Genomic DNA, 26,761 nt, shown 5'->3' with positions numbered 1-26,761 from the left:
ATGTCAGGGCAGTATTCAGGCTGTATTTCCAAAACCATTTCAAATAATTTATCATATGTTGTTTGTAACTTATTTGGGAGTAAAACATACAACAGTCGGAACACACCTTTATGTATTTCCCCTAAAATTATATAAACTTGTGAAAATAGAGGTGGGGAAATTTTGCACGTTCCATCATGTAACTGTTCTTCCAAATATAAGAGTTCTGCAGGTGGTGCTACCACTGTCGGCTGGTAAACATTGTTCCTCATTTATATTCATTAACAGAATATGTTTTAAAGCTATCTGGAATTACAAGTTCTTCTAAATTTCTTGGATTTACTGGGTAAGCAGCAATTTCTTTCCTTTGTCCTACAAACCATTTTCTTCAGCGCTCTGTTGTTAAGCAAGCTTCTGACAAATTTTCTAGACACTCATTAATCACTTGTGAAGTTCCCTCCACAGATGTTTTTCTTTGACTAGTTATTCTAATAATAACTACAAACTACTGGAAACTACCCATTTAATAATTCTATTATGTTGATTTTCGTTGATGACTATCTGCGCCAAAATAGTTCTGTGCCTAAATGGATCTGTGGCAAAACAGGCAGCGCCAAAACGGCTGTGCCGTATGGTCCTAAATCCCACACTGCATGAGAAAACTTGTTTTCATGTCACTTTTGCTTTTTTGGCTCATTATTTTAAACCTGTCTCTCTTGTTACTGATGCTTTCACAAATAGAAACAGTAAAACAAAGGCCCTCTGTGCTGCGATAGCATCGAACACTGCCCTAACCCTGTCCTCTCCTGCCACACTGAGTGCATGCTCCAGGACTTATGCTGAGTTAAGTGTTGCCAGGCTGGTAGGGGCAGTTTTGGGAGAACTGGCCTCAGTGACACTGGGCTGGGAAGAGGAGGAGTAACCAGTTTAGGGTTGCTGCTCCCCATTGCCAGCTGCTGCAAAGCATATGCGCACAAAAAGATTCCAGATATTGCATTTGTTTTTCACCTGCAATGATTCATGAGGTAAAAACAATGACTGCAGATGCTGGAAACCAGATTCTGGATTAGTGGTGCTGGAAGAGCACAGCAGTTCAGGCAACATCCAAAGGGCAGCGAAATCGATGTTTCGGGCAAAAGCCCTTCATCAGGAATTGACCTGTTTGAGTGGTAGTAACAGGGAACCTGAGTTTTGATCTGGATTAACCTTTCCTCCTCTTTCCCTCTACTTCCTGTCTCATACTCTATTCCACTGTTACTGGTTTTGTCCCCATTCTTCAATTTTTTGCCCTCTCTTGTTCAATAAATGCTCTCCATTCAATACCCCATTGGTATCTTACATGAAAGAGGTAGATAAGAGTTGTATGTCCCATCACCAACATCTTCCCAGTATCTTGTCCTTCAGGGCTCAAGTAGACGAGTATGGATGAGAATAGCCAGCTTCTGGGCTAATTACAAGAGTTTTTTTGGGGGTAAACAAAATACACTTTATAGCATCTTTGTAACTATTCATGATACAGAGTCAGCTATGTGAGTCCCAGTCTGATTCCTATACAATTCTTAGGTTTTTTTTCACTCGTCCTCAGGGCATCACCATTGAATGCTATAGTGCTACCTACAATCAGTATTGGCCTTTTCAGACCCCGAGACAATATCTTCTCCCAACCTTTTGTTCATCATTGCATTATTCTTATACATGTGTTTATAACATTGCATTTCCTGCCATCGCATCTCCTTTACAAATTCTAATGATCTGGAGGCTTCACTATTCTCCCTAAGTGCAATCTCTTAGAACATAGAAGGATACAGCGCAGTACAGGCCCTTCGGCCCTCGATGTTGCGCCGACCGAATCCTACCTAACCTATACTAGCCCAATAACTTCCAAATGCCTATCCAATGCCCGCTTAAATGACCATAAAGAAGGAGAGTTCACCACTGCTACTGGCAGGGCATTCCATGAACTCACAACCCGCTGTGTGAAGAATCTACCCCTAACATCTGTCCTATACCTACCACCCCTTAATTTAAAGCTATGTCCCCTAGTAACACCTGACTCCATTAGCGGTAAAAGGTTCTTAGTATCTACCCTATCTAAACCCCTAATCATCTTATACACTTCTATCAGATCTCCCCTAAACCTTCTCTTTGGACTTGAAAGGTAATTTGTTGAGTAAAAGTTAATTCTCTTGGACTTTATTCATTATGGTGTGAGTTCTGTAATTCTGTCTGAGCTGTAAGATACTCAATTCCAAGGAGGAAATTGTCCCTGCCAGAGTGAGGCCATTTCTTTAGGTAATATTGTGACATTGCTGCTTTCTTCATAATGGTGGCTTCCATGGAGTTGTGTTGAATCCACCTTCAATTTGTTAGTAGACTGTGAACTCAATCTGCCTTTTGATCTTTGCCGAAGTACAGAGAATTAATTGTTCAACTTGTGTATTAGTTTGGATTTCCTAACTTCCTAAATTGTTATTTGAAGATTCCTTCTTTCTTGATGATCTCTGTTTTTAATGTTCAGGTGTATCTCATAGATCAGGAGGATGACCGTATAAGGTAGTTGGGTGTTCCATTTGGACTTGTCTCTTCTAAGTCATGTTAGTGTCTAGTGTCAAACTTAAATTTGTCAGGAATAGTTTTACGCTAAAATGCTGCAATCTGACTCAATTGAGTTCTAGAATCTTCAGATATTTTGAGTGGGGTAAAGTATTCATTGTTTCTTTTCTTATAGATCTAGAGGTTTGTTGGTATTTGGAATGTTGATAACTGCTGAGCGAAAGAGGGAGAGAGAAAGTAGCATTTAAGGGGGAGAGAGAGAAAGAGAGACCATTTCTATTTGTAGACTTAGTTGTATCATATCTTGTGGGGCAGAGATTTCAGAATATGTTGTACACACTGATCCAAGGAGTTTGATAGCTCTTTACAAAAAATAACCTTGTTCCAACTTTCATCCTGTGAATGGAAATAGAATATACACTGAAACTGTCTGACAATGAAAGTACAAATAGTTTGAAGATTGTGTACAACTCAAGATCGCCTATAATCTGCTGAATGCTCACACAGTCTCTCTCATTATCTGATCAAACAAGTGACCTGTGAATTACCCTCCGCATTTCTTCAAGGCTTGGCTCAGATCAATAATAATCTCTGATTCCCAGCTTTTATTAAAATATATTTGACTATTTCACCCTCAAAAATATTAACTCTGGAAGTTCCCTGCAAACAGTACTGTTTTCTCAATCCTGAAACTCATTATGCCTTCCATAACTATCTCTATCCAAAACACACTCTTGTTTTCTGTAACTCCAGATTGATCTTTGCTTCTGATCCACTATTTTATTGTCAATGCTCTAAAATCCTCTGTCCTTGAAGTTTTATCCCTCATAACTGCTCTACACCTCTTTGACTTTGCGGTTCATTTTCCCCATTCAAGTTTGTTGGTCTACCCTACAGTCCTTCAAATATGGAATGGCGACAGCTCAGAAAAAGGCCATTCAGCCCCTTTATGTCTGTGCTGCTTCTCTACAAGAGCAAATCAGCAAGTCTCAGTTACTCCCCCTTTCCCTGCAGCCCTGAAAGGTATTTATCTGCAAGCCATTATTCACTGCTTTTTTTTGTGAAAGCTACAAGTGAACCTACATCTACCACACTGTCAGACTGTGTGCTTTCCACAACCTGACTACACTCCATGCAAAAAATCCTCTTCCTCCTCCTCGTCTTAATAAAAGAAGTTATCATCACCTTCAATGGAGGAAAATGTTTCAGGATGTGGTGCCGAGTTGCAAAGATAAAATCCACACGAACCCAAGAAAGGGGTTTGAACAAGAGAATGAGAATTTAAATTTGGAGCTGTTGAGCGTTAACTAAAAGACAGCAGATGTTCAGGTTGGTACTGGAGTGGAATTAATTCAGAATCTGCAGAATTTGGGTTATGTTTTGGTCAAAACCCTGAAATATTCTGCAATACAGGAACTCTCTACATCCTTCACCCAAGGACTGCTGCAGTTCAAGCAGGACAACTCCGAAACCACTCTCTCAAGGGCAGCTAAGGATGAACAATAATTGTTGGTCCAGCCAGCAACTTCCCATGAATGCCAAGACTATCGATGTTTTGTTTTAGACAGAGGTGATAGTGATTGGTGTTTTCCTGCCAGACCTGGTGATTAAAGGAGAGGTGCACTCAAAACGGCGTCCTTGAGACTTGAAGGGAGAGAAGATGGAGGTTGTAGCACAGTGAGAGGCCAAGATGCAATTAACTGTGTTAATATTCTAGCCTTGCCCAACTTCCAAACAGGTACATGATCAGTGGAAAGTGTTCTGCGTGAGTATCGATCTCTCTACAGGGAGCGACAGAGACCAACCTGTGCTCAGCTTGGTGTCTCTGTGTAGTTCAGGTAACATGAACAGTACATTTCCCAGTTAAACCATTGTGAAGATAACAGAACACAAATGACAGCACATAAATATTAAAGACACATAATCCTATCGGCACAATGATATTCATAATTAATACACAGGAGACATTTGCTTCATCTGAACTCTAAACTACCCAGTTGTCAAGCTCCATTAAGTCCCATTGTGATATGACAAAAGGCAATCTCACATCTCTATCCTGAAGCTACTGGAGCTCTGAAATGTGTACCTTCCCTTTCTCTCATGAGAGGAGACAGCTCACATCAGGTGCAGGAATAAATTACGTTGATGTTACAGCAGAAGAAACTTTCTGCCCAGCTGAACAACACCAGTACTGATGCCCCACACCAGTCTCCTCCATGTTGACACTTTGGAAATTGGGGGTTGCAAGGGCAAGAAGACCCAGGAATGTGCACAACTGTTCACATCTTTCATTTGCTGGTACTGCTCGAGTGAACACAAGTGTATTCCCTTGATCTTCCATCACATGTATGTCATTGTTGCTGATGTTCCCATTTGTACAATCACAATGGCATGGCACTAGCAAAGATAGTTATTGTTAATTAGTGTAAGAGCTGTAACATTCATAATACACTCAGCAGCATCTATTTTAAGTGTTAGCAGCTTGTAGCAGAGGAAGTTCAGGGAACAGGGTAAACTCTCCTCCCTAATTTCAGCAGGACATAAAAACCGAATATAAAATTCAGAGCAGGAGTAGGATGCTCTGTCACTTGATGAGATTGTGCTAATCTGACTATGGCCCCAACTCGAGCTTCTTGTTTGGTCCCCCTGCAAATCTTGGATCAAAACTCTGCCTAATCCAGTCCCGATGTATTTAATGACCAAGTCTCCACTGGTCCTGAGGAAGAGAATTTCAAATACTGACTAGTAAGTAATTCGGAATGCTAGTAGAATGTTGTCAGTTATTGCGAGAGGAATTGAATACAAATGTGAAAAAGTTACGCCTCAGTTACACGGGGGGGCTGCTGAGACCACATCTGGAGTATTGTGTACAATGTTAGTCACCTTTCATGTGAGGAAGAATACAAGTACATTGCAGGTAGTTTAGAAGAGATTTCCTCAACCCGTACCTACAGCGAGAGGGAGGTGGGGTAATGTTACCTTCTGTGGAAAAGTTGGCTAGGGGTAGACTTGTTATCCGCAGGAATAAAAACAAAAATGCGGACAGTGCTAGAAATCCGAAACAAACATCACAGAATATTGGAGAAACTCAGTCATTCTGGCAGCATCTGTGGAGATTCTGAAAACTGTCACTAGACTTGAAACGTTAACCCTGTTTTCTCTCTCTGGATGCTGCCAGACCTGCTGAGTTTCTCCTCTATTCACTGTGCTTGTTTCAGATGTCCAGCACCCACAGCATATTGCTTTTATTCGTGCAGATACAAGCCTAGCCCTGTCCAGTTCTCTGTGCTGGTGTCTGCTGAAGTTGAGAAGAACAGCAATAGGACATTTCATTTGAAACCGACAAGGTCTTGGCAGGGAAGGTGAGGACAGGATGGATCTACAGCTCAGGAGTCACTGGTTAAAAATAATAAGTAGATGAGGTGAAATTCTTTCGAACAGTGTTGAGTCTCAACAGGAGTTCTTCCTGAAAAGGTGCTAAATGCAGAGCCCTTGAATGTTTTTAAGGTCATGGAAGTTGCAATATTGTTAAGCAAGGTGGGGGAGGGGGGGGATGGTGAAAGGTTATTGGGGATATGTAAGAATTCAAAGTTTGTGAGAAGATTTGTAGCTCGGGTGCTCGTTGTTGTGGGTTCTGTTCGCCGAGCTGGGAATTTGTGTTGCAGACGTTTCGTCCCCTGTCCAGGTGACATCCTCAGTGCTTGGGAGCCTCCTGTGAAGCGTTTCTGTGATCTTTCCTCTGGCATTTATAGTGGTTTGAATCTGCCGTTCCCGGTTGTCAGTTCCAGCTGTACTGCAACGGACAGCTGGAACTGACAACCGGAAGCGGCAGCGACAAACCACTACAAATGCCGGAGGAAAGATCACAGAAACGCTTCACAGGAGGCTCTCAAACACTGAGGATGTCACCTGGACAGGGGACGAAACGTCTGCAACACAAATTCCCAGCTCGGCGAACAGAACCCACAACATATGTAAGAATATTGATGAGAGGTTACTATCAGATCAGCCATGATCTTATTAGAATGTTGGAGCAGGTTTGAGGGGCTGAATGGCCTACTCCTTCGCTTATTCATCTGTTCATTAGAGCTGTCTGAGGGAATAAAAGATTATCCTCATCACAGCCTTAAATAGGCAGCCACCCCATAATCAGGGATCCCTCCAGTGCAAAAACAGGCTATTCAGCCCATCAAAAGGGCAACCCAAACCCATCATCCCACATGGGGTTTTTACCATGATTTAACCCACCTAACAGACACATCCCTGGACACTACAAGACAATTATTTTAAGCATGGCTAATCCACCTAACCTGTACATCTTTGGATTGTGAGAGGAAACTAGAGCACCCAGAGGAAACCCACACAGGCATAGGGAAAATGTGTAAACTCCACACAGAAATAGCCTGAGGGTGGAATTGAACTCAAGTCCCTCGCGCTGTGAGGCAGCAGTGCCAACCACTGAGCCACCTAATGTCAACAGCTATCCATCTTCGGGAGTCAAAAAGTGCAATGCTGGAAAAGCGCAGCAGGACAGGCAGCATTCGAGGAGCAGGAGAATTGACATTCGTGTACCAAGTGCTTGGCAGAACAGACAGTCAAGTGGTCTCACTTACCCAGAAGCTGATTGGCAGAAGAGGCTGAAAGGTTGAACTGCTGCTCGAGGTATTTGCCCAGGAAGGCAGCAAATCCTGCGACAACAGCGATCTCCATACAGGCAGCGAGAACGATACACGTAAACACTGGGTTTGATAACAAGTGCTTGGTCACCTTCGGAATCACTGCAACAGGGAAAAATTAAACCCAGGCGGTCAGGTCATAGAGACATATAGACACACACCATGGAAACAGACCCTTGGGTCCAACTCGTCCATGCCAACCAAATATCCTCACCTAATCCAGTCCCATTTGCCAACACCTGGCCCATATCCCTCTACACCCTTCCTATTTATATACCCATCCAGATACCTTTTTAAATGTTGTAATTGTACCAGCCTCCACCACTTGGTCTGGCAGTTTGTTCCACACACACACCATCCTCTGTATGCAAAGGTTACCCCTTAGGTCCTCTTTAAATCTTTCCCCTCTCCGCAAATCTATGTCCTCTAGTTTTGGACTCCCCACCCCCCCCCACCCCCACCCCACCCTGAGGAACAGACCTTCCCTATTTACCTTTTCCATGCCTCCCATGATTTTATAAACCTCCAATAGGTCACCCCTCAGCCTCCGATGGTCCAGGGAAAATAGCCCCAGCCCATTCAGCCTCTCCCTTTCTCAGACCTTCCAATCCCTCTGCCCAGAGACAAGATTATTAATCATTGCCAATATGACAGCAAACGTCACAATCTCTACATTTCCTACTCCTCAGGATTCCACCTTCCCCGTTACACAGGACCTGACCAATACAAAGGATAAACATTGGCCCTTCATCAGAGGGCCGAAGTTCACAGCTGCCAATCCAGGGCCCCTTCTAACCACTGAGGTGGACACAATGTCCTGGAGACCTGGGTTCAAATCCTGACACAGTAGATGGTGGAACTTGAATTCAATAAACATGTGGAATTAAGAGTCTAGTGATGACCATGAAACCATTGTCGATTGTTTGAAAACTCCATCTGGTTCACTAATATCCTTTAGGGAAGGAAACTGCCATCCTTACTTGGTCTGGCCTACATGTGACTCTAGACCTACAGCAATGTGGTTAACCTAGCTGCCCTGTGGGCAATTAGGAATGGATGATAAATGTTAGCCTAGACAGTGACACCCTTGTCTCATGAATGAATAAAACAGAACACAAACTCATGGCAGTGTTATGAAGAAGGATTGTTGCGATCTACCTGTTTCCCATGACCTGTCTTCCTAACATCACTGCAGCTGGGTGGGGACGTTAGCAAGGACTGCAGCGATTTAATAAAGCAGTTGTCCACCACTCTCAAGAGCAATTAGGGTTGGACAATTAATGCTAGCCCAGTCAGTGATGCCAATATCCCATGAGCATAGTGTTCAGGGATGTGTAGGTTACATGCATTAGTTAGCTACAAGTGTAGAATAATAGGGTAGGGGAATGGGTCTGGGTGGGATAGTGTTCAGAGAGTCAGTGTGGTCTTGTTGGGCCAAATGGCCTGTTTCCACACTGTAGGGATTCTAAAACAAAAAGAAGGTACTCCTCAAGTGACATCACTAAAAACAGTTGAGCAGATTTGAAAGGAAGAAAATGGTTCGATGGTATAGTGACTTTCATGACCTCCAAAATTAAAAAAATAAGGTGTATTCACTGCTGGTTAGGAAATGTGCCAGCTGCGTTGAGCAGTGAAGTAAATGAGCAGATTTCGGGTTGGTTGAGGAACAAACATTGGACAGAACTCCCTGTTCCTCTTTGTAATAGCACCATTTCCAAGCTTCAGAGGAGCCAACATGAATTGATTTGAACAACTTGATTGAAACATGACACTCCCAATATTGCAGCACTCTGTCAGTACCGCACTGGAAAGGGGGGTCTAACACATATACCCATGCCTCTGGATTGGTGACTGAAGCTATGACTTTCTGACCTGAAGGGGGCAGTGCTCTCCTGAGACACTCCAGGCTGGGCTCTGGGTTGGAAACAATCCTTGGTACACTGCACAGAAACCAAGGCTTTTTCTGTAGCTACGAGACTTTTGGAAGGCGAACTGAATCGAAAGAATGGCAATACAAATTAAAGACAAAGATATCAATGCAAGACCTGAGATTAGCGTCTGGCCTCGGAGTCCCCTTTATCATCTCATCCATTGTGAAGGCTAATGGAGTCTGAGAGCAGAGTAAATGAGGATTGGAGAGAAGAGGCCAGAGAGAGTCAGTCACCATGGTTCTGAATGGATCCCCTGCTCTTGTCTGCAGAGTGACATGGCAGGACTTCAGAGAGATCGGGAACTGAGCAGAACCCACTAGTTTGCACTCTCCCCAGACCATCACTCACTGGCATATCTTTCCAATGGGATCTGCATCTTCTGCTATGGTACCCACTCTATAGGGAGCTGGTAGAGTGGTGAGGGTGAAGTTGAGGGTATTCGACTGTGGAAGTGTCACAGCTGTGCTGATGCTCCCCTCATCTCCTGGACAGTCTCACTGAAACGACGAAGGACAAAAGCAAAACTTGTACCAAAGCTTTCTTCAGAATCTGAAGAGATTTCTCCACAAGGACGTGTGCAAGTTTTAAAAAAGTATGTAAATAGAAACTTTTTTATGAAAAGAAAAATTTGTAAAGAGGGTTCTGTTATACATTTAGATTTTGAAAAATCTATCTTGTCTAAGATGTTCTTTTGATTGGTTTTTTAAAAAAGACTTTCCCCTATGATTTAGAGAAGCTTATCTGGGTGGGCAGGGGCTTAATGTACATCACATTCAATGTTTGCCCCACTGAGTTGTCCACCACTCTCAAGAGCAATTAGAATGGGAGCAGACACACCAAATGAGAAATGGGGTGGGTGATGGATGTGTCCTGACTGACCTCTCAGCTGTTGGAAACAGGAAGAGGTGCTGGATGGATGGAGGTGCTCTGCTACTCCATTGCTGGGCTTCGGTCTCTCAAATTCCTGCGGGATATTCTGCGGAAGCATGGCCTGCTCACTCTCTGGGATCCGGTCACCCTTGATAGCCAGCGACTGAGGGAACCCAAACATGAAGAGAGCCGAGAAGAAGAGCAAAGCACCACAGAGCAGGAAGCCCCCCCACCAAGCTCCGATCCAGCGAGGGTCCTCCGGAGAAATGTCCAGTTTACCTGCAACAAATGGTATGACACTCAAAAGCAGCAATCAAATCCCATCCTCACAGTACTTCGTTAAACATTTACTCTTCTGTGTGAGAGTTTTCACTTCTCGGTATGTAATCTGAGTCATTGTGTCCCTGAGACTAGAACAGGTAGCCCTGGGCAGTTTCTGCTGTTTGGCCAATCAGCATTAGCTCCCATTCCACCCAGAACTCACTGAAAATTGTCACCCTCCTGTTCATCCACCTCCGTGGCCCTCCCTTCCCTATTTCTGTAACATGCTTTGAGATCTCTGCACCCCTCCTCCAAACCTTGCCTCTTCTGTAACCATCACTTTGGTTTTAACTGGCTATGACCAAATTCTAGAATACACCCTCAAATTCTGTGCCTATACTCCTCAAATGTATCAAATGGTATGAGATGGAGCAGGAAGGTGCCAAGTTCAATGTCCGTTCTGTGATAGTGATTTCAAATCCGCAGCAAACTCTCTACCATCCTTACTGACGGACTGATCCCTTGTTCCCAACTGAGAGGTTTCTACAATCTCCAATGGCTTGGGACAGTGGTGCTGCTTAAGATCACAGAACATGCCCGAGAACAGTGCTTTGGCAGAGGTGTGCAAATTCTTGGGCATTTCACAAACTTGTTTGGTCAGAAATATTGTTCTTGTCCTTTCCTCAGCACTGCCTGATTACCAGCGGATAATCAGGACCATCCAGGAGACCACAAACAGTGAGAAACTTCTAAAGGCATTCCACATACACACCAAAAAACTCTTGATTATAACTGTACTCTCCCAAGTAATACCTGTTAATGCAGCTTTCTCCAAAGGTCAGTCCATCAACTGGCTTTCCATTCTAAAACTAGCAAGATCTCAAAAAGAAACTCTAAATTTCTCCAGCATATTACTGGAAGCTCCATTAAATTCAAATCTATTCAAATGGGGACATCTAAACCCAGCATGGTATCATTACAGAACAGACTAAAAACAGCAGAGAGTGTGGTGAAAAGTAATGCCAAATGAAATCAATTTATTTTGGTGCATATATATACAAAATATATGGTGTCCTATAATATACACATATATAAATGGACGTGTGTGTGTATAATTTGTTTTGTGTGTGTGTGTGTGTGTGTGTGTGTGAGAGAGAGAGAGATAGAATTCTATGTCACAGAAAAAGGCCCTTTTGGTCTACCATGTCTGTGCTGGAAAAACAACCACTTAACTATTCTAACCCCATTTTCCAGCTTGTGACCCATCATCTTCTGTGCTTTATCACTGCAAGCACACTTCTAAATACTTCTTAAATGTGGTGACGGTTTGTGCCTCTATCACTCTTACATGCAGTGCGTTCCAGATTTCCAACAGTACCAGGGTGATGTTTTGCCTCCCATCCCCTCTAAATCTCCTGTCCGTCAAATCTACAACCCCCCCCAGTCATGGAACACTCCACCAAGTGGCAACGTTTCATCCTGTCTATGCCCCTCATAATTTTATCCATCTCAATCGTGCCCTCCCTCAATCCCTTCTGCTCCAGGGGAAAATGTGTGTGTGTGATTGACCCTGTCTGTGCGAGAGATTACATTTGCACACGTGTGTGTGTGTGTGTCAGTGATTGTATAAGTGTGAATGCACAGGCCGTGCCTGTAACACACAGATTTGTCTGAAAGGGTTGAACACCAGTCATTGCAATATCCCACTGCTTTCTCATGTGCTGATGGCGTGTGGGAGAGGAGCAGAGGAAATTGGACAGGAGAGAAATAAATAGGAAGGGACAAAAATAAACAAAGAGCCTAACATTAGTGGCAGGATGACCTTACATACTTGTGTCGATGAAAACTGCATCCACGTAGAACTTGGTGCAAAGGGAGCCAAGAATGAAACCACATGCTGGGCCGAAAACCAAGGTGGTGAAGAGAATTCCTAAAAGAGAGAAGGACAAAAGACAAAGTGAAGAAGATTTAGTTTTGTTTGGTGCTGTCTCTGCGTTCAGTCCTATGAATCAATCTTGGTGTTCAACCCAGGGATTAAAATGGTCAATCCAGACAATATGGACAAGTGATTTCAGGCTGGGCACCTCAATCAGTTATGCCCTTAGTCTGAAATAATTGAGCTCTTAAACCATAAGACGCTAGAACTGACATTGAAAGTATTCCTCAGATCTCACTGTGCACTGCACGGAGGGTATGGAGCAGATGGGAGCTGGGGGCTGTGGCAGAGCGTGGGTGATGGGTGAAGGAGGATGGAGTTATGGCGTAGTAAGGGCTATGGAGTGTGGGGTGACAGGGAGTGGGAGCACGGGGGTGAGGGCAGGGGAGTATGAGGGTGCAGGAACTGGGGAGGTCTGGGTGGGGTGCAGGAGATGGGAGAGTGTGGGGGTAGGGGATGCGCACTTGCAGCTCCCCCTGCTGGGCATAGAGCCCACACGCAACTGCAATACAGTGCAGCAATAGCCTAGGGCCAACTGCAGTGATGCAGATGAAGTAGGGCTATGAGAATTGCAATGTCATTCTCTATCCTGATCTGCCCTGGGTGTGGGCAATAGGTCATGAATAATAGACAATAGGTGCAGGAGTAGTCCATTCTGCCCTTCGAGCCTGCACCACCATTCAATATGACCATGGCTGATCATCCTTAATCTGTATCCTGTTCCTGCCTTATCTCCATAACCCTTGATTCCAGTATCCTTGAGAGCTCTATCCAACTCTTTCTTAAATGAATCCAGAGACTGGGCCTCCACTGCCCTCTGGGGCAGAACATTCCACACAGCCACCACTCTCTGGATGAAGAAGTTTCTCCTCATCTCTGTCCCAAATGGTCTACTCTGTATTATTAAGCTGTGTCCTCTGGTTTGGCACTCGCCCATCAGCGGAAACATGTTTCCTGCCTCCAGAGTGTCCAATCCTTTAATAATCTCATGTCTCAATCAGATCCCTGCTCAGTCTTCTAAACTCAAGAGTATACAAGCCCAGTCGCTCCAGCGTAAGGTAGTCCTGCCATTCCAGGAATTGACCTTGTGAACCTACACTGCACTCCTTCAATAGCCAGAATGTCTTTCCTTTAAATTTGGAGACCAGAATTGCACACAATACTCCAGGTATAGTCTCACCAGGGCCCTGTACAGCTGCAGAAGAACCTCTTTGCTTCTATACGCAATCCCTCTTGTTATGAAGGCCAGCATGCGAGTAGCCTTCTTCACTACCTGCTGTACCTGCATGCTTACCTTCCTTGACTGGTGTACAAGAACACCCAGATCTCTTTGTACTGCCCCTTTACCTAAATTGATTCCATTTAGGTAGTAATCTGCCTTCCTGTTCTTGCCACCAAAGTGGATAACCATACATTTATCCACATTAAACTGCATCTGCCATGCATCTGACCACTCATCTAACCTGTCCAGGTCACCCTGTAATCTCTTAACATCCTCCTCACTTTTCACCCTGCCACCTAGCTTAGTATCATCAGCAAATTTGCTAATGTTATTACTAATACCATCTTCTATATCATTAATATATATTGGAAAAAGCTGCGGTCCCAGCACTGATTCCTGTGGTATCCCACTGGTCACTGCCTGCCATTCCGAAATGGAGCCGTTTATCACTACTCTTTGTTTCCTATCAGCCAAACAACTTTCAATCCAAGTTAGTACTTTGCCCCCAATACCATGCGCCCTAATTTTGCTCACTAACCTCCTATATGGGACTTTATCAAAAGCTTTCTGAAAGTCCAGGTACACTACATCTACTGGATCTCCCTCGTCTATCTTCAGAGTTACATCCTCAAAAAATTCCAGAAGATTAGTCAAGCATGATTTCCCCTTCATAAATCCATGCTGACTCTGACCTATCCTGTTACTACTATCCAGATGCGTTGTAGTTTCATCCTTTATAATAGACTCCAGCATCTTTCCCACCACTGAGGTCAAACTAACTGGTCTATAATTTCCTGCTTTCTCTCTCCCACCTTTCTTAAAAAGTGGTACAACATTAGCCACCCTCCAATCCGCAGGAATTGATCCCGAATCTTTTGAACTCTGGAAAATAATCACCAACGCATCCACGATTTCTCAAGCCACCTCCTTCAGTACCCTGGGATGTAGACCATCAGGCCCCGGGGACTTACCAACCTTCAGACCTAACAGTCTCTCCAACACCAATTCCTGGCAAATATAAATTCCCTTCAGTTCAGGTCCTTCAGCCACTGTTACCTTAGGGAGATTGCTTGTGTCTTCCCCAGTGAACACACATCTGAAGTACCAATTCAATTCTTCTGCCATTTCTTTGTCCCCCGTAATATATTCCCCTGTTTCTGTTTTCCAGGGCCAAATTTTAGTCTTAACCATTTTTTTTTGCCTTTCACATACCTAAAAAAGCGTTTACTATCCTCCTTTATATTTTTGGCCAGTTTACTTTCATACCTCATTTTTTCTCTGCATATTTCCTTCTTAGTAATCCTCTATTGTTCTTAAAAGCTTCTCAGTCCTCCATTTTCCCACTTATCTTTGCTCTGTTATACTTTTTCTCTTTTAACTTTATATGTTTCTTAACTTCCCTCATCAGCCATGGCCACCCATGCCTCCTCCTAGGATCTATCTTCCTTTTTGGAATGAACTGATCCTGCATCTTCTGCATTATACACAGAAATATTCCCCATTGTTCCTCCACGGTCATCCCTGCTAAGGTATTGCACCATTGAACTTTGGCCAGCTCCTCTCTCATAGCTTCATAGTTCCCTTTATTCAACAAAGATTGTCACTTCCGATTGTACCCTCTCCCTCTCAAATTGCAGATTGAAGGCTCCATCATGGGACATGGGAGCACAGAAACCTGCAGAAGCAGCAGGGCCCATGGCCTTAAATTAACTATAGTGCTGTAAGGAGTAATGGATTTTCTGGATTTAACCACATTACACTATTTAACTTTTATCTAATAATCTAACACTAGGCAGCAGAGGCATGGGAACACCACCAGCAGCAAGTTCCCCTCTAAGCCGCATACCCACCTGACCTGGAATCTCATAGTCATGACCTCAGTCACTGGGTCAAAATCTCTGAACTCTGACCCTAACAGCATTGAGAGTGTGTCAGTAACCCAAGAACTGCAGCTCACCACCACCTTCTCCAGGGTAATTAGGGACAGGCAATAAATGGCGGCTCAGCCAGTGACACCCGCATCCTATTGAAATGAAAATACACTTTTGGATTGAAATGACTCTTCCCCCCCCTTTAATCAACCTCTCACCTGGTTCATGGTATGAAGGTGTTACATGGCACATTCTGTTTTCTCCACTCAGTAGAAGGGTGGACTTTTGGAATTGTCTACCCCAGGGGGTTACAGAGACTACATTAATAAGTACATTCAAGAGACGGATTTCTAGATATGAATGTCATCGAAGGATATGTAGATAATTTGGCTCATTGATCAGCCTCAATCTAGAATGGTGGACTCAAGAGGGACTGAATGGCCTACCACCATGCCTGTATTGACTTGGAGTTATTTTGAAGAGTTTAATTTCACTCCTCTCTGAGGTTACTTAAAGTGTCTTTGTTGAAGATTCATTTCAGGGATTACCCATGATTTTTATATTGAGTAACACTAAACTGAGCTAATAATCAAACTGGTTAACTCTGAGTCTGTTCACACTGGGATGTTTGCTCTCTGTTTTTCTCTCTCTAATGTGGAGTAGAGTGCCCTCCTGTGGTCACTAATAGCCTGTTCCTGATCTGGTTTCCAGTGGTGCCTTTGTTGGTTAATCACATTCTTGGGACCAGAGATTTGATACCATCTAGTGGTAACAGTCTGTAGCTTTAGAATAAATGTTAGGAAGGCCATGATATTTTTTTACATTGCTGTAGAAATAAAGTTTTTGTCTTGTTCCATTTGGTTAAAATGACAAAGTGCTAAATTGCCTGTAGTGTCAGGTGAAGGGGTAAATGTAGGGGCGGATTGGTCTTCGGAGGGTCAGTGCGGACTTGTTGGGCTGATGGGCCTGTTTCCACACTATAAATAATCTAATCTAAATACCCCCCTCATCACAGGACAGACTGAGCCACAGCCCAGGAGATGGATACATCTATATTTCAGGGTGCCTTTATATCATATAAAATAAAACAGAATATGCTGGAGGAATTCAGCAGATCTAGTAGAGTTCTGTGGTGAGAGGAACAGAGTTAATGTTTCAAATCTGGTATGACCTTTCTTCAGAAATGAAAGGAGTTGGAAAACAGTGATTGTTGTGTTTGAACATAGGAGAGTACAGCACAGTACAGGCCCCTCGGCCCTCAATGTTGTGTCGGCCTTTTATCCCACTCTAAGATCAGGCTAACCTACATATCCTTCATTGCACTATGTTCCATGTGCCTATCCAAGAGTCATTTAAATGTCTCGAATGTATCTGACTCTACTACCACTGCTGGCAGTGCATTCCATGCACCCATCATTCTTTGAGTAATGACATCTCCCCTAAACCTTCCTCCAATCACCTTAAAATTATGCCCCCTGTAACAGACCTTTCTGTCATGGGACAAAGTCTCTGGCTATCTACTCTATCTATGCCTCAACATCTTGTGCACCTCTATCAAGTCGCCGCTCATCCTTCTTCATTCCAATGAGAGAAACCTTAGCTCCCTCAACCTTTTTTTCATAAGACATGGCCTCCAGTCCAGGCAGCATCCTGGTAAATCTCCTCAGCTCCCTCTCTAAAGCTTCCACATTTTTCCTATAATGAGGTGACCAGAACTGAACACTCTATTCCAAGTGTAGTCTGACCAGGATTGTACAGAGCTGCAGCATAACCTCATGGCTCTTAAACTCAATTCCCCTGCTAATGAAAGCCAACACACCATATGCCTTCTTAACAAACCTATCAACTTGGGTGGCAATTTTAAGGGACCTATGGACTTGGACCCCACGATCCTTCTCTTCCTCCACACTGCCAAGAATCCTGCCTTTAACCTTGTATTTTACATTCAAATTCAACCATCCAAAGTGAATGACTTCATACTTTTCCAGATTGAACTCTATCTATCTGCCATTTATCAGCCCAGTTCTGCATCCTGTCAATGTCCTGTTGTAATCTACAACAGCCCTCCCCACTTTCCACAATTCCACCAACTTTCATGTCATCAGCAAACTTACAAACCCACCCTTCCACTTCATCATCCAAGTCATTTATAAAAATCACAAAGAGCAGAGGTCCCATATCAGATCCCTGTAGAACACCACTGGTCACTGAGCTCCAGGCTGAATACTTTCCAACTACCACCACCCTCTCACTTCTATGCCAATTCTGTATCCAGACCGCTAAATTTCCCTGTATTCTATGCCTCCTTACTTTCTGAATGAGCATACCTTATCAAACGCCTTGCAAAAATCCATGCACACCACACCCACTGCTCTACATTCATTAACATATTTTGTTACATCCTCAATGAATTCAATAAAGTTTGTGAAGTATGACCTGCCCCTTACAAAGCCATGTGCTGACAGTCTGTCTGTACTCAAACTATGGTTTTCCAAGTAATCATAAATCCTGTCTCTTAGAATCCTCTCTAATATTTTGCCTACTACAGGCGTGAGATTGACTGGTCTGTAATTCCCAGGGTTATCCCTATCCCCTCCCTTGAACAAGGGAACAACATTTGCCACCCCCAATTATTGGCACTACTCCAGTGGACAGTGAGGAAACAAACATCATTGTCAAAGGCACAGCAATCTATTCTGTAACTTGCTGTCGTAACCATGGGTACATCCCATCTGGCCCAGGGGATTTATTTACCCTTAGGTTTTTCAAAATTTCCATCACATCCTCCTCCCTAACATCAACCTGTTCTAACATATCGGTCTGTACTCGAGGGTGGGGGGAGGAGTGTATGGAGTAGATGGTGAATGTCTTTACCTATACCCCTGGTTATTGACTCCTAAGATAAGATTAGATTACCTACAGTGTGGAAACAGGCTCTTTTGACCCAAAAGGTCCCCATCGACCCTGCGAAGAGTAACCCATCCAGACCCATTCCCCTACCCCCTGACTAATGCACCTAACTCAATAGGCAATTTGTAATGGCCAATTCACCTGACCTGCACGTCTTTGGGTTGTAAGAGGAAACCAGAGCACCCAGAGGGGGAAGCCCACACAGACACTGGGAGAATATGCAAACCCCACACAGTCGCCTGAGGCTGGAATTAAACCTGGGTCCCTGGCGTTGTGAGGCAGCAGTGCTAACCACTGAGCCACCACGCCGCCCCCTTTTTTTTCCAGAGAGGTGAAGGGTTTCTCTTTATCTACCTTCTCTTAATGCCCCTCAGCATTTTCTCCAATGTTTGATATTCTCCTGAAGTTTCAAGCAGTGGGGGTGTTACTGAGGGTCTACGCATGGCCTGCTTATGCTAGTCATGACACTGACCTCTCTTTCTGGAAGGTACCACCATGAAAGAATTCACAGGAACAGCAATGTCAGAGGTCCTGTTCACTCTGAGAGCTGGCTCTGAGGGAGCTGGATCAGTTCAAGGATTCTCCACAGGTAAATAAAGGGTGACTTGGGTATTGGATACCAGCCTCTGGAATTATTTCATACACCGTGCACTGTATCTTGGGGGACCTTCATTAAGTGGACTCTGTATGTCACAGTTAGTTGACATGATGGCACGACCTGGCTATAACAAGGTTTGACTGAGTCAGAATGAGTCCTCTCAATAATTCAGCTGTCAAACTGATGAGAAATCCAGTGAGCTCAGATATTGTACATAAATTAACCTAGCAAAGTCACTAGTGAACTGGAACTCAGTTTGCAATATTGCTGACCACATAGAAGACAAAGTTTGTCACTCATTCCTTGTTACATACATTTTTGTAACTAGTCATTTTTCTGAAATTGATCACCCTTCCCTTAGCTGTAACATTTCCTTCATCAATGGTTGGTGTGTTTTCAGTCAGCTGTCATCTCGAGCTCCAGGATTTCCTCCCGAAATCTCACCAGCTCCTTTTGCTGTTGTTCAGTTGCTCCTTAAAAGTGATCTCTATGCTGAACTATCATAAGGTTAATGCCCCTTTGGTTAATGCCAATTATTCTCAGTCTGCATCCCTGTGAACAGCCTACGAATATGTTATTGTTACTGAAGGCACAACATAGAAGCGAGTTATTGGTAACTCGTCTTCCTGTTATCTCTAAATACTGCTTCCTTAATATCTGGGTCTGTACCTCTGGTTGTTGGTTTCTTCATACTTGGAAAAACCAGGAGTAGGCCATTCGGCCCCTCCAGTCAGCTCCAGCATGGGTCATAGGGTAGATACTCCCAGCTCTCCAAAGACATGTTGCATTTGTGTTAATGAGCTTTGATGTGACAGTCAGCAGCATGCTGATATACATGCTGGGCTCAATGTCTAAAATAACACTGAGAATGCTGGAGAAACTCCAGCAGGTCTGGCAACATCTGAGCAACAGAGTTAGTGTTTCGAGTACAGTCTGACCTCTCTCTAGGCGTTCAGAAGCACAGTCCCGCAGACTTGATATGTTTACCCTCTTTCCTTCTCTATGGACACTGCCAGACCGGCTGAGTTTCTCTCGCTTTTTCTGAGTTTTGTTTCAGATTTCTAGCTCCTGCAGTATTTTGCCTTTGGATATCTGAGATTCTGTTTCCTACGGGATTTGGGACAAGTTGGGATGGGCCGCTTGTAAAACATCTCAATTTCTTGAAGTGTGCCAGTCTTACCAATCTAACTGTGTGGAAGGATTTCCCTCGGAGTCACCATTCTGCCTTTCTTTGGGTCTTCTAGCTGTGAAACTCAGGGAACATCCACCACCTCACATTTTACTTGGTGCATTGCTCACAAACTGTGTGCAGACACAGGGTGTCACTCTGTGCCTAGTTTGCACTCTTAGACAAAGCACCTGAAGAGGGAGTGAGGCTCTGTGTGAAAGCCATTTTCTTGGTCATGGCTTCGCTCCCAGTAAAGGAACCATTTTGCTGATGTGCCCCTCACCCCGCAGAACAATAGTACTTGGCATGTAGCTGTGAGAGGCTGTTTCACAGCCTCCAATAGATAACTTAGTTCCTCTCTCTCGAGGCGGTAATGATAAAGTGTAACTTATCTGTTCAAGGCACCTGGGTTTGCCTGCTCAATGTTTCCCCACTGTGATGCATTGCTAGAGCATGTTGCTTAGTTGCTCAAGTGTGTTCGCCCCGTCAATTAGTTTATGATGTATTGCCAATGTCTGTGGTTCCTCTAATTAAAGACATCTGTCCTACATTTGTTATGGATCTTTGTACACAGCACGTTAGGTGATAACTTTCATTCCTGTCCTCTTGTGGAATGTGTAGCATCAATTAGAGCTGACCCCGAGAGCTGACCCTTGATTTGATACCTCCTTGACACCTTGTGATTAACGGTCAGCCTGTGTCTCAGCCCTGGGTCTTGTTTCTCATATAACTCTAATTTTCTGCTGTACTTCGGAGTTCTACCGAGACGTTGTTAGGATGGTGAGTCTCCCGTGATGCATCGTGTAATACACTGGTTCGCGCTCAAGATCTGCCTTGTGATTTTCTTCAACACTCTGAAAGCCTCTGTTCTCAAATAAACCTGTTGGACTATAACCTGGCGTTGTAATTTTTGACCTTCTCATCAAAGATAGAGGTTTGGAAAATAAAACAAACTTCACAGCTGGTGTCCTGCTTACTGAACTTCTTCGGAGACCGGTCCTGCTTTAAAACATGAGCAAAGGAGATGCTGTCCCTCGCAGGCAGAACAAATACACAGGACCTCAGTGAAATCAATCCCATTTTCGAGAGCAGGTGAATGAACATCAAGTGTCCTGCTGCCATCTGCTGGTCAGATGGTTCCACTTCCATTCAGTTTCACTCACATGTCACCCATTGCTTTTCTTTTAATAATATAAAATCCCAACAGTGTGGAAACAGGCCATTCAGCCCGACAGGTCCACACCAACTATCTGAACAGCATCCCAACCAGAGCCATCCCCTAACCAAACCCTGTAGCCCTGCATTTCCCATGGCCAATCCACCTAACCTGCACATCTTTAGACTGTGGGAGGAAAGTGACTCAGAAAGACAGTTGTCCAAGGCTGGAATCGAATCCATGTCCCTAATACTGAGGCAGCATTGCTAACCATATATGTTCATGCAATGTTTTCAATGCTTAGTTCTTTGGTTTCCAGTTATATCACCACATACTCAAAGAATTAAAAGTCTCTAGGTTACAGAGTCATGAAGTACAGGAACAGACTCCTCGGTCCAACCAGTCCATGCTGACCATAATCCCAAACTAAACCAGTCCGACCTGCCTGCGCTTGGCCCATATCCCACCTAACATTTCTTATTAATGTATTTATCTAAATGTCTTTTAAATGCTGTAAATGCACCTGGATCCACCACTTCCTCTGGAAATTCATTCCACCTATGAACCACGCTGTGTAAAAACAAAAAAGAAATTGCCTCCTGTGTCTTTCTTTTCCAACTCTTTCTCCTCTGACCTTTAAAAATATGCCGCCTAGTCTTGAAATTCCCCTACCCTAGGGAAAAGATACCTGCCATTCACCTTACCTATACTCCTCATCATTTTGTAAACCTCTGTAAGGTCACCTCTCAACCTCCTATGCTCCAGTGAAAAACGCCCCAGCCTATGCAGCATCTCCCTGATAAGCCCTCCATTCCCGACCATATCCTGGTAAATCTCTTCTGAACTGTCTCCAGTTTAGTGATATCCATCCTCCGGCCGGATGACCAGAACTGGACACAGTCCTCCCAGAAGAGGCCTTACTAACATCCTGTATAACCTCCCAACTCCTACATTCAAAGGTCTGAGCAATGAAGGCAAGTGTGCTAAATGCCTTTTTAACCATCTTATCTAATATATGGTGCAAATTTCAAAGAATTATGTACTTGAACCCCGAGGTGTGTCTGTTCCACAATGCTGCCCAAGGCCCTACTTTTAATTGTGTAAGTCTTGTGCTTGTTTGTTTTACCAAAATGCAATACCTCGCATTTATCCAAATTAAACAGTTCAGTTAACAGATCCTCGCCTTGCCTCAAAATGTGTGTGAATAGTTTTTCTGTTTGGAGTAGAAAATGTTTTTGTTTTGCAACTGGAGGCAAGCTCTGAGGAAGGTCAAATTCCAAAGTACATTTTCTCTGCAAAGATGGTACAGACTTTTTATAGATTTATTTAATGAATAAAGTATATTTTTGCAATTGACAAAATTCATGTGAATTTAATTGGTTGCAATACAAAACAGTGCAGTGGCAAAAAGTATTTAAAACCTTTGTCCTTCTGTATTTCACTTTTTCGGTCTAACTTAAAATCTAATGTTGATCTTGCTTTTGTGCAGTTGTAGCCTTGTATACCTCGTTCTGACAAAACGTCCTACAATCCAAATGTCCTTGTTTGCTATGATCTGCTCACAAAACAAAACTTTTCACTGTTCTTATGTACATGTGGCAACAATAAATCAAATCAAAAAAAAACATTTTGCCTTGGGACTTACCAGGAATGTCATTTGTTATGACACTCGGGATATCACCACATTCACAGGCATGAAAGCCCTCAATTAGACAAAATGCCCTGGCAGGTTCATTAAAAGAATAATTATATCAAGAACTGGAAGAAGTTCAGGTTCTTATCCAGTCCCATCTGTGATGAATGGCACCATGTGGGCTAAAAGTTCCTACCTCTCTCTCATTAGACAGAGAGAGAGAAAGACAATTTGGTTTAATCTGAGGGTCACCATGCCTCTGATGAGAGGAGAGATCGAGGAGAGTCGCTCATGATAGCCTCCAGATGGTGGGAATTGAACCTGTGCTGTTGGTATCAGAAACCTGCTGTCCTGCCAACTGAGCTAACCAACTCCCATCATATGGTTTAGATTAAATTCTCTACAGTAGGGAAACAGGCCCTTTTTGGCCCAACAAGTCCACACCAATCCTCTGAAGAGTAACCCACCTGACACCCATTCCCCTACCCTATATTTACCCCTGACTAATGTACCTTGCACTATGGGCAATTTAGCATGGCCTTTTCACCTAACCTGCACACCTTTGGATTGTGGGAGGAAACCGGAGCACCCGGTATAAATCCATGCTTTGAGAACAGGCAGGAGTGTGGAGCTGAACTGATGTATCCCACATGGAAGCTTTTGTGATCAGGCCTTTAGGTATCTTGCACCTACTTCTCACCCAAAGTCACTCCATCTTCTTCACTCACTCTTCCCACCAGTTAAACTAGTGTTTGCATCTACAATCTCTGACTTAATTTTTTCATCTACTACATGGACCCAGCTGCTTCACATCATTCAGCCACTTCATTGCTTTCTTGTTACAGTCAAAACATGTTGTGCTGGAAAAGCACAGGCAGCATCCGAGGAACAGGAGAGTTGATGGTTCAAGCATAAGCTCTTGCCACAGTTATGTAATCCTTCCCAATGAGCTGTTCATCCAATTTTCCTTTGGAGGCTCCTCTTAAAGTCTGTATACTCCCTACAGATCATTAAAACTCAAACGTTTTATCTCAGGGTCATCAATCTTCAAACCAATTGCAGCCCCTTCTCTGGGTATGCGCTGTTGAACTAATGCACTTGTATAGACTGGTGCGCTGTGAAAGTCACAGCTAGAGGATAGTCACCCTTGGTATCTCAGCTGATATTTATCCCTTAGCCAACACCGCTCAAATGAACCATCTAGTCATTATTGCATTGCTTCTTGTGGGAACTCTGTTTTTTGGAACATTTACTGCCATGTTTCCTACTGGTGACTGCTCTGAGATCTCCCACGGCATTATAGAAATGCAATTATCCCTTCAGCCTCCAGCTCATTGTAAGGGGATCGGGTGGTCTCTCTCTTTCTTTCTCTCTACGGACTCTGATTGACTAAACAGAATAATCCTCACGTCAGTATGCTCTCAGTAATGAGAGCCACCTATTAACACTTAAAAGTAATTGGTTTGAATGTCACAACAGATTTAAAATAGTGCAATATTTGATTCACTAGTGGCAGCCCTATAGGCTAATACACGCAGATCATAAAACCCTTTTCTTATAAACCAATACTGAATAAAATCCCAACCATTTTAGTGCACATCAGTTTCAGCTGATGAATGAGAAGCCTCTTCCTCTCAACTCTGCAGAATTTCTCATGATCTCTCTCCTTGCTTTCTTATGTCCCCACCCCCACCATAATAAACCTCTCTGCCTCTGCAAGACAATGAAGGAATTAAACATTAAAGTGAGCCTGACAGATGTTTAGAAAGACCCGAGGCCTCTAATTAATAAGGCCTGACCTAAAAATGCCAGGTATTAATGTACAGAGATTATTCTGACGAAGATCAAAGCTTTTCTAACCATGCTGAATACAGCATGAAATTTATCTTTCCTACAATGAATCTTTTTCCTCAGCCACGTATAATTCACAGAACAGGCATGTGCCATATATTTATGTCCTTCAAAGGCAAGCTACTTGAACTGTGAGGAAACAGCCCAAGGGGAATCATTTTGAATTTTGCATTTTTACCGCAGCTAATGGCACTGTACTGTAGGGTCTAAGAATAGGTTATTTCCATAGTGTATTTGTTCAGCTGCAAATTCTAGTGGAATGGTATTGGCATGTTACAGATCACCTAGGAAGTCTGGGTTCCTGTAGTAACACATATATTTACACACAACGTTGTAGCCTGGAGATATAACTGTTGATGGTAGAGGCTCCAACTTTCTTCCCATCACTTGCCACAGTCAGGAATCTCTCCTGCTCTTAATGCTTGCCTTTAGTGTGTGTTGGAAGGTTCTATAACTTGATATCCAAATTTTTTGAACAGTTTTCATGGCCTATCATTTCCAGGGATGGAAAATGAAATTGGAACTTGTGGGATCAGAGATACGGACATTACTATCTGTGCAACAAGACTACCTCCCAATGCAGCAAACAGTCATGAATATTTCAGTTAGAAATTTATATCCATGTCCATAACATTCACACAAATATCAATACTTATATCAAAAAGCCAACTTTCCTATACAGACCAAAGTAGGGGCAATGCATTCATTTTGTTGTCGTCTTTTCTCTATTCTTTTCCTGTTTCCCATTTTTTTTTCACATTCCCCTCTCTCTAATCTAGCAGGAGAGTGAGACAGCAAAAATGAGTTCAGAATGGAAGCCAACCTATCCCAGCATTCCCTGCCTTAGTGGTAGTCCTGTATTAAAAACACGAATCAGATATAACTCTCCAAGAAGGAAAGCAACAGGAATTAACAGCACCATTCCTACATGGAGAAAAGCACATTATCAGAGAGAATATCATTCTTCAGTACATAAATCCGCATTGAGAAGTGAATCTGTGGAACTCGTTGCTGCAGAGGATTGTCGAGGCTGGGTCATTAAGTATATTCAAGGTTGAGACAGACAGATATTTTTAATCAGGAAGGGAATCAAGGGTTAGAGGGTAAAGGCAGGGAAGTGGAGTTGAGGATTTATGGGTCAGCTATGATCTCATTGAATGGTACAGCAGACTCAATGGGTTGAATGGCCTACTCCTGCCTCTATATCTTACAGTTTTAATTCTGCGAGGAAAGTCAGCAGGCATTTCTGCACCATTAATCTTGAAATAGCGTAACTGTAGCTTTTGTACTAAACCTGCAATACGGCAGGTTACACACCAGGCAACTGCTAATAAAATTATTTGTGCAATGTGCTCATAATTGTCTGCCTTGTGCATGTGAACAGAAAAAAAAGTTGAATTTATAAATACCTAATCAACCTATTCGGGTGTGTTGTAACACACATCGTCTTACAGCGTGGAAACAGACCCTTCAATCCAACCTGCTGACCAGGCTTCCCAAACTAAACTAGTTCCATTTGGCAATATTTGGCCCATAACCCTTTAAACCTTTCTTATTCATGTACCTGTCCAAATGTCTTTTAAATGGTGTAACTGTACATGCACCCATTACTTCCTCTGGCAGTTTATTCCATATACAAACCACCCCTTCTGTGAAAACATTTTATGGGCAGGTCACTTCAGCTGTTTAATAGATGATCAGCTCCTTGTCTGTCCTTTCCTTTGCCTGAAAACACATGGGAATGTATCTTTGCCTCTTCCGTTTTGTTATTTTCAAGACAGAAGTAAGATTACAAATGAATTATGTTTGCATGTGAGTGGAAAGGGGAAATGGAGCCTGTAGGTTTGGCTCAAGTCTGGAAAGACTTGGTCTAACAGAATGGTTGACCTTCTCAGCTCAAAGAGCTTCCTCAAGATATGAAACTTTCAGCTTCACACTCTGTCGCTGTGTCAGCAATTTATGTGATATACTTCATGAGGATTTCAATTCCTCACAGTCGGTCAGAGTCTGAGTTTGATTCTGGGTTTGATTCTGGCCTTGGGCAACTGTTTGCTCATGTGGAGTTTGTACATCCTCTCTGTGTCTGTGTGGATTTGCTGAGGTTTCCTCCCACAGTCCAAAGAAATGCAGGCTGGCTGGATTAGCC

The 26,761-nt window shown here is 43.3% G+C and overlaps 1 protein-coding gene across 1 annotated transcript in view; it reads right to left on the bottom strand.

Annotated features, from left to right (window-relative positions):
* The window catches only part of slco3a1a (solute carrier organic anion transporter family member 3A1a), a 181,485-nt gene that overhangs the window by 34,089 nt on the left and 120,635 nt on the right, over positions 1-26,761 (bottom strand). Inside the window, exons 3-5 of the mRNA XM_060853068.1 lie at positions 12,102-12,200; positions 10,019-10,288; positions 7,146-7,310 (exon numbers count right to left, since the gene is read on the bottom strand). Coding sequence (XP_060709051.1) covers positions 7,146-7,310; positions 10,019-10,288; positions 12,102-12,200 — 534 coding nt within the window. The remainder of the gene's footprint in view (positions 1-7,145; positions 7,311-10,018; positions 10,289-12,101; positions 12,201-26,761) is intronic.

Source organism: Hemiscyllium ocellatum, chromosome 39, assembly GCF_020745735.1.
Source record: "Hemiscyllium ocellatum isolate sHemOce1 chromosome 39, sHemOce1.pat.X.cur, whole genome shotgun sequence".
NCBI lineage: Eukaryota > Metazoa > Chordata > Chondrichthyes > Orectolobiformes > Hemiscylliidae > Hemiscyllium > Hemiscyllium ocellatum.
The sequence above is the reverse complement of the archived record's forward strand: the minus strand, read 5'-3'. Positions and strand labels throughout refer to the sequence as shown.